Source organism: Ylistrum balloti, unplaced genomic scaffold (genome assembly GCF_031769215.1).
Source record: "Ylistrum balloti isolate Yb309-2 unplaced genomic scaffold, AGI_CSIRO_Ybal_v1 Utg370756, whole genome shotgun sequence".
NCBI classification, from domain to species: domain Eukaryota; kingdom Metazoa; phylum Mollusca; class Bivalvia; order Pectinida; family Pectinidae; genus Ylistrum; species Ylistrum balloti.
Window position 1 is genome coordinate 46721 of NW_026782444.1, and position 9227 is coordinate 55947.

The following is a 9227-nucleotide window of genomic DNA, read 5'->3' on the forward strand; positions in this document are numbered from 1 at the left end:
ACACAAATAAATGTCGTAGGAACACGCACGTGACACTCACACCATTGCAATATTTCGCGCGCATAAACAATTGACGTCATTATAAACTGGGAAATCCCCTTTTTGTCCACGACATCGCGGCAAGCCTACCCTACCTTAATAAATGATACGGAGTTAAATGTTGTTCAATACAAGTATTTCCATTTTCCATATATCTATCGCTAATTAAAATATTTAATTTCCAAAAAATAAATAATTCTAATGGTTATTCATATTGCGTTTGTAGTTTGTCATTTTGCTCTCGCGGAAGAATGAAGAATTTTGGAAACGTGAATGGTGATACTCATACGCCATTCGGACACTTGTACCGTGGGATTTTTTTTTTTTATGTCATTACACAACAACAAAAATCACCCCTCGGGTTGGAGATTTCTCTATCACACCCTCAGGGTAGGGGAAGATTCTATTAATCCCATTTCATGTTTGTTTGTCTTCTGGGCAGGAGAGAAAACAACAAAGTCTGATACTTTTTTCACATTCTTTTTGTTTAATATATATATTTTGCATGTTTAGCAGTAACATCAAAAAGACAAGGAATATTTTCACATATCAATTACTTGCATAATTCTTTTCAAATGAACAAAGTTACTGCTTGGACATGCAAATAGTGTTTGTACATAAATCATCAAAACTACCAGATCTACAAAAATGTGGACATAGTTCTAAGGAAATCTATCCCATCGAGCTTCATTAAACACTGGTGAATATGTGATCTTAAAGAGCATGATGACATCTGAATTTAAATTTACAAAATCTAAGTCATTTGCCATTTCATTCCCAGTCTGCAATCTACTAGATTCGCTCCGACAACCATATTGCACCTTTACATCCAAGCTTTATCACTGATGACATGGCATCGTAAAAAGGGGCCTGAAAAACATAAATATACACGATTCTGTTAGTGTAACTATTTGACATGCAAAATTCCTTCTGTTTAAAACATATTTTACTGAACAAATCCCTTTCATTTCCTTAAAGATGTCAATTGACCACGATGCTTTGAATGCTTTTTAAATGTCTTGTACATACATATATACAGTAAAACATGTATAAGTCAAAGTTAACAGGATCAAATGAAATATTGCACTTATCAGATGGTTCGATTTAGCCATATTTCTATGAACGGAGACACTTTGCATCAAAAGATTGACTTTATTTTTATCGGTTGTTTACCAGATACATGTCTCATAGCATGGCTTAACAATAATAAATAAGTAATAAATAATTTTTATTTTTACAATTTTACACCATATCTTTTAAGTAAACAAACAGTTATAAGAATAAAAAACAAACAAGAGGCCCAACAGCCTTAATGGTCACCTGAGTCACAATGCTTCGTGTAACATGTCATAGAAATATATTTTGTTAAAAAAATAGCATAATTTTAACTATATTGTACACATAATGCAAATGTTATTTGTGTATACATTAACTGCTGTCCCATGCTAAGGCTACTAACCAAGTTTGAATGAAAAGAAATTACATTCAAGATTTGAATTTTCCTATATGATATCTTTCATCCAGAAACAGTAGAACATTTTTTTAACTTTTTTAAACTTTTTGACCATTTTTGACCCCATCCCTCAGGCCTTTGAAGGTTTGGGACCATGTATCAATTTACAATTTTAGTGTGCCTTTAGCCATGAATGTTTTTGTAAAATTTCATTGAAATCAGTTCTGGAGTTTTCAAGAAGTCAAAAATGTTAAATTTAGAATGAATGAAAGGGGATTGCAATAGGTCACCCTGAAACTTTTTCACTTAAGGTCTTCTGGTGTTTTGACAGTTTAGAACCTGTCCAAAAGTCCCAGCATTTTGGTACACAAAACAGAACAGAACTTATACATGCATACTTACAAAGTTTTTGTTGTTGCTAATTTCTAAAGTCTTAATTTTCAAACGGAACTGATAACACTCTCTTTTGTTATAGTTAAGCATATTTGATAAACCTTCATCATCGCATACTACTGGCCCATTATCTGCAACCTGGTCCTTTTGGTTACTGAGAAGATCTTATTTAAAGATTTTGACATACTTGATAAGTGGGTCAAGGTCAACAATATTAACAAACTTGGTAGCCCTTCATGCCAGCATACTATAGGCTCAATATCAGCACCTTGGGCCTTCAGATTATTGAAAAGAAGTTGTTAAAAGATTTTAATACATTTGGTCTCTGTGACCTTGAAAGTGGGTCAAGGTCATTCATTTATACGAACTGGTAGCCCTTCATCCTAGACACTCCAGACCCTATATCATGCCCTGGGCTTTTGGTTACTGAGACTTTTAAAGGTTTTTTCATATTTGATACATGTGACCTTAAAGAGTGGGTCAAGGTTAACAATATTTTTCAGTGCTACTTACAAACTGTTCCAAATTTAGTACTGATTGTATTGATTAACAATTGCTTTACTAATAAGTGTCTGGTGTAGGATAATGGTGCAGTCCTCAATAGTTTGACATTATTACTGGCAGATAGTGGATGAGTCTGTATATAGCTATTTATACCTTTTCTGCATCATGTTCCAATCCAGTGTCATGGTGGTGGAGTTCATCATCTCGAAATTTTTTAATGATCTGTAAAAAGACAATAAAAATCCTTTAAACCCTGTCTGAAATGATATTTAGATTGAGATAATCTATTGACCAAGACATTGCTGAATTAGGGTTTAAGTAACAAAATTGAAAATTTCCAATGTCATAAAACCATTCTTGCACAATACAACTGGGTCACATTGCACCGATAGATAAGTTGTTTTTTTTATCTGATAACAATAATTGGTCCCTACCTGTATTAACTCCTTATGTTGTTCCGAGTCATCTTCTATAAGGTCACGAAGCTGGCTGAAATAAACATGAACATTATGTCAATCTATCAAAAGGAGGTAAATCCTAAAGGTATAACTACCATTAAATTGCTGCTTTTGCATTACGTGTTACTATTCCCTTTAAAATGCCTCTGGTGATGTAGGTATAAGCAAAAGCTGACAGATGTCTGAAATCTCATTCCTTCCTCCAGCACTCCTTCCTCTAGCATTCCTATCTTAATCAATGTTGTGATCCATCATTTAAAAATTACATGTAAAGCAGAATACCTTACAAAGGGAAGTAACTCTTGACTAAGTAAAACTTATCATCTACCTGGACTCACCTGAAATTAATATATCTTTATTAAGATTTTTGGAAAGCAATGAAATCAAATGATCAAGTGTGCTTGTAAAAAATCATGGAATGAGGAATATGATATCTCACTTGAGTTCGCTTGATTGATATATCAATTAGGCAATAAAATATATACCTTGCACTTCTGCTGTTCTGTCATTCAAATACTGAGGATTTTGTTCAAAAAACATGAACTGCTGTTTATTTCCAGTCTGTGCACCTACCTATTGTAATGTTCTCCTATCACAGTTTCCACAGCCACAGTACAGGCCATGGCACCTTCCTTACCAATCAATGCAGTCCCTGCTCCTAAAATAATAGTCAACAGATATATCTGTTAAAATATAGTTTTGTCCATAAGAGTGCAAGTTCACTCACTACCAAAATGCATTTACTTTAAAAAAATGTAAATGTCGCCAATAAAGCAAAATTTTCATGAATCAGGATCTGGACATGAAGTGCTTTACCACAAGTGTTGAAGTATCTGATCTTACATAGATGTAACAGGGCACAGACTAACCACCCATCCTGAGAGGGTGAAAATAGTAGATCTTCTCGTTAAAGTGAAATATTCTACTAGGTGACCTCGTTTAAAAACAAACAATAAGTTCATATGCAAGTGCTTTGGAAAAAACAACATTTGATGAACAATCAAATGGAGAAAAGTGGCAAGATATGATGCTAGTAAGAATTGTTAACACAATTATTCAAACGTCAACAATGATTATAAGGCAGTGGCTAGCTGGAAGACATCAGTCTACGAAAAGTAACTATTACAGTTTATAAATGAACCCTGTTTTCACTTTGAAAGTCAAATGTCTCCTAAGAATTTTACAATTATTGTTATGTTATGTGTTTCCATCTTGTGTTCATTTAACCCCTTAACTCCCAACTAACTTCAAGTAGGATGAAATAATCAAAGCTATTTAAAGAGATTAATTTAAACAAACTCACCACTAGTAACTAATCCATTTTAAATCTATGAGCATTTTAAAGGGAAAAGAATCATTCAGAATTGTTTCAGAAATTTCTGGACAACAACATGTCCTGCTATGTATTTAATAATTGTTAGTTGTTTTATCAATGTTTTTGGTCATTTACAGAGTTGGCCAACAGAACCTCAAGTAATGATCCAAGGTTCATGGTTTGATACTCCTTACTAATGATGGTTTTTGTTTCTCAGAACGTTGAGGAACAAGCAAGTCTGTGCTGACCTGGTTGTGTCTTTGGGCATGACACTTTACCCTAATTGCTCTTGACAGTATCTGATGGGGCTCCCATATGTTGTTCAGTAAGCCACCAGCTATTACAAAAAGACCCCAGCTCAAAATGCACCTGGCTGTTCACAGGGTGATAAACCCTGCAAACTATTTTGTTATGTTTTTGTACCAGTTTTAAACTCATCATTTTAAAGTTATGTGCTGCCAAAATTACTCAAAAATTCCTCTGATGTTCAGTCTAAGAAATGGGCATTTCCTGTAACCAACGATAACTGTATAGGTTGAGAAACAAACAGTATTATTATACATACCCAGTACAAATCCAGCTACATTCCAGATAGGTAGCAGTACTGTTGGCCTGGCTCTGTGTTGTACAATCAATTTCTCAAACGTCTCGAGGTGTTCCTTTTCTTCGTCCCACATTTTCTAGAATGGGTATAATCATTAGGTATCTAACACTGTTTTTTTTTTTTTTTTTTAATCAATTTATCTTTGGTGAAATAGTATATTCTAAAGGATTTGTTTTAACTGTAAAGCACTAAATATTATAAGGTCAATAGTTTAATGCAACTAACCTGATAGTTAATCATCCATGCAAGCTTTCACAATAACCATGACCATATTAATATAATGGAAGAATGAATGTTTTATGACAGACAAAGAAAAAGTGATTTGGTCTGATAAATCACTTAGATCTAATATTCTATTTGACTGAATTGAATGAAGTCACAGAAAATTTTTGAGAGTTTTATCATACATGTAGTTGCTTTGATTTTCTTTTGAATGCTACCTTGATGACAGGGCCAGAGGCTGTGTTGCCCAGAACAGCATGTTGCCCAGCATAAATTCGGTCTGCTCCTAGCTCTCCAGCATGATCAATTCTTATAATTTTGTCCACCAGTGCTCGTGTCCTTGCAGATTTGGCCTGTGTACTGATTCCACGGACACTTATGCGACAAACCAATGGCAACGACATGATGATACCAAATAGGGTCAACAGTCAACTTCTGTAACAAAATAAAATTAACAAATATTGCTCAATAGTCTATGTACTATCCTGTGATTAATCTTAAACAAGAGGTCCCATTGGCCATTTTGTTTTCTCCAAAAAGTCCAAAATCAATAATGCACAATAAGAAACCAAAGGGATTCTATTGATGAAATTTTGGATGGTCATGATCCAGTATTTGTCAATGAATAGTGATAAAAGACTGTAAGTGTCAAAGGCAGTCACCCTCCTTCAAAAGGGAATCTACATACAAAGTTTGAAAATGATCCAGAACTAGTTGTTCTTAAGAAAATGGGATATCAAGAATTAATTAAGGTCATAACCATTGACAAAGGGCAATTTGAACAATCAACCATGAAAATTCTAAAAAGACAAACTACACAAAGTGATCAATATTTAATCAATACACTATCACCAGGGATGTATAATGCAGTGACTGTAAATATGGCAAAGATAACAAACATCTGACATCAGCTTTTGTTCAATGATCATTGAGGTCATCAAAGCCCATTTCTTAACACTTTGTTTATGAATCTGATTTTTCCTTCGCCTTGTTCACTTTAAGCTAAGTTTAATATTTATTGACTTAGCACTGACTGATCTGACCTGAGCCATTTTTGTCAGTCAGTGAATAGTGACCCTCTTTTTTGTTACAAAAATGCTATAAATAAATCAAAATGATTTCTCATAAAAATTATGTGTCAAATGGAAAATTACTTAGCTTTTTGATGTTATTTATTGAAAATCAGTTTTCTTCATATTTCAAGCAGAAAGTGGTATACAACATAAATAATTAAAACATTTTGAGAACATCAAAAATTCTTACAAAAGATTAATCACAAAATTTAGCATGTTCATTTTTTATATTACATAGCTTGCTTCTACTGTTTATATTAAAAAATGTGTTATGGTCACCTAAAGAAAAATGGTATTTAAACATAGCAACTTCTCTCAAATTTATATACTGTAGCTTAATTAGAGAGATAGATACAGTGTCTCTGAATCATTTAATAAATATTCCTAATATCACACACAAATATAGTTTTTTAAACAATAGAAAGACAAGATATGATCATCCATATACAACTTTATGAATATACATGTAAATACAGATACTTTGTAATAGGAGCAGGTTGGTGTGGCTTGTGTATAATGCTAAATACGGTATCAGTCACTCAGCTGACACAGCATGCTTTTTTGGTTCAGTTGGCTGAGACGGTGCTTATCACATCAGAAACACGGGTTGGATTCCTGGTCAGGGTACTTGTCAGGAATGTGTATTTTCCCTGTTCTTCCACATTGTCGCCCAACAAAATCGCACAAGTTGTGGTATGTGGAGTCTCTGGTTGAGATTTAGGAAATCTCAAGAAAAATAGGGGAGTAGCGTAATAGGAGCAGGTTGGTGTGGCTTGTATATAGTGTTAAATAAGGTCTCTGTCACACAGCTGATGGAGCATGCTTCTTTGGCTCAGTTGATTTTCACACCAGAGACCTGGGTTCGATTCCTGGTCGGGGCACTCGAGAAAGAATGTATTTTCCATTTTCTTTCATACTTATTTTCAATGCATTATAATACAGTGTTAAACACTAAGAACATTGAAAAGCACACAACAGCTTCAGTACTGTGTCTGTAAATACTTTAAAAAAGCAATAATATAAGTCTGAAAAAAAATCATTCATGGAAAATGGAATCATGATTTCTCTGATTCAAAAAGATATTTCTACTATGTCAATCTGAGACCCATAATAAATGAAATGATATACACAGAAATTCAGGTTTATATATATCGGTATATTTCATCAGATTTTTTATTCCATGGGAGTTAAGTGATGAGTAATTTTTTATGTAAATTTTAAAAAATTGTTATCACAGATTATCATTTAATAAGAGACGAATGACACATACTTTTCAAAATTATCATATCAGAATTGGTAAATTTGATATGCTACATATAGAGAATGTCCTGTTATTTGCCTTTTCTTCTTTAAATGCACTAATGTTTTAAAATGTAGATAACTCAATGCAGTGTACCAAAAGGCCAGATATTATCAGATTTGGAAAACATATTCATAGCACAAACAGCAGAAAGTTGTGCATTCCTGTAACCCGTGAGCTCATAGAAGCTGGAATCAGCAAATCATAAGTGATATATTGTATCCGATAGTGTAGTTGAAAATTAAGCAACCTCTCCCACTAATCCATGGACGTAGTCAGCTTGGATAATTCGTAGCCCTTGTCTACATGGATAATATGTATTCTGGTCCATATTGTAAGTTATACGAACAAATGGTTAGACTGTAAAACATCACTGCCCAAAGTGTAGAATAAAAATGTTACTATATGACAATGATCACGTATACACGAGCGAGATCAGTTTGCCTCGAGAGAACCGTGAGTATAATGCTTATGCAATAATGCATACTTTGCTGTCATTGATTCAGTATATCTTCTTAATATTCATTTGAACAACATGATGAGCTTGTGAAATGTGTTGCTTTGATATGGTGACTCCACTTCAGTTAAAAATATATTCAAATATGAACTTATTATTACACACGCTTGTGACCTCAAAAAAAGAGGTCACCATTGCAAGCATTATATAAAGGGTGTGTTTTACGAGAAAGCTATGAAAGAATTTGCAGTTAGACAACAACCTGGCAAACTAACCAAAAAACTCATGACTCACACATTACAAGTCTGAATAAATGCCTCATCGTTTCTTCAACAGATAGAATAAAGATCCTAGTCGATTTGTTATCCACCAAGAAATTTCGTCTGCTTGCAGACCGGAAGCTTTAAAGTACGGAGTGAATAAAAATGTAAACTTCCGTGAAAAATCAATTTTATAAAAGCGATAAATATCAATGTTAATAATCAAGGATTCGATCTAAAATAAAAAGGTATAAAACAATTGAAATCTACTAAATTATCCATGTGTGTTTAATATGTAAACAAAATAATTCATCCAATGAAAACTCTCCAAACCAAGGAGTGATCCAGTCAAAACAGGTGATTGTGTATTCCCCACACCAATGTATGTAGATTTAGTTCAGTGTGAACACTTGGACCATTTAACCGATCTCAGCTGTTCAAGTAATTCTGGGACGGATCGCTGACGCTGAAAACGTTGAATTGTCAAGAGAAAGAAAAGACAGCCATGTGGTAAGTGGTCTATGATTAGAATAATTATGTTGTGTATTGACGTGAACTATTCCTTAGGTGATGATCTGATGATGAGAAACTAAAGCGCTCAATATGATAATAAGGTGCAGAATTATTCACTTTATGAATGGCGAATATCTCATCGTACTGACTTTGTTGAGAAATCGTTAACTGTCATTAGCTGTTGTCATGAACAGATGCCAATAATGATATAATCCGTAGGATGAAGGTAAGCTGTAAAACGAAACTTGGAAGTTTTGTTTTAATTTGTATTTGTTTTGCCGTGGTGCAATACGCAACTGATATTGCAGTATTGAAATCGACAGTGGAAGGATTGTCTTTCCACATTGCTTCGTGGGAAAATGAATCAAAGGTACAGTACTGTATACATGACAGGTTGTGAAAAAAGGAGAGAAAAGCTTAATTGAAAAAAAAATTGATGATTGAAACAAATCACTAATTAAAAAACAAGATAGTAACTGTACATTCAGGCAGTTTTCACTTTATTTTCTCTTGGCCAACCAAGGAAATCTTGATAGTATACATGCTTTGTCTGGATTGCCACAATCAAGTGGCACTGAGGAAACCACATTGGTCTCTCAACACGGAGACCAGGTTTCGATTCCATGATTAGATGTG

At 33.8% G+C, this 9227-nt stretch overlaps 1 protein-coding gene across 2 annotated transcripts; it reads right to left on the reverse strand.

The window, feature by feature from the left end:
• Window positions 1-505: 505 nt before the first annotated feature.
• LOC132558099 (5-demethoxyubiquinone hydroxylase, mitochondrial-like) lies at window positions 506-8215 on the reverse strand. 2 transcript variants are annotated; one of them, XM_060222624.1, is made up of 7 exons: window positions 8113-8215; window positions 5207-5423; window positions 4728-4842; window positions 3421-3505; window positions 2824-2878; window positions 2543-2611; window positions 506-909 (listed from the first exon to the last, which is right to left on the reverse strand). In XM_060222624.1, the coding sequence occupies exons 2-7, from the start codon at window positions 5390-5392 to the stop codon at window positions 832-834; spliced, it is 588 nt and encodes a 195-aa protein (XP_060078607.1). In that variant the 5' UTR covers window positions 5393-5423; window positions 8113-8215; the 3' UTR covers window positions 506-831. The 2 variants fall into 2 exon arrangements, with proteins under 2 accessions (XP_060078607.1, XP_060078608.1); XM_060222625.1 differs by having other exon boundaries at window positions 8094-8203.
• Between the last annotated feature and the right edge of the window lie 1012 nt (window positions 8216-9227).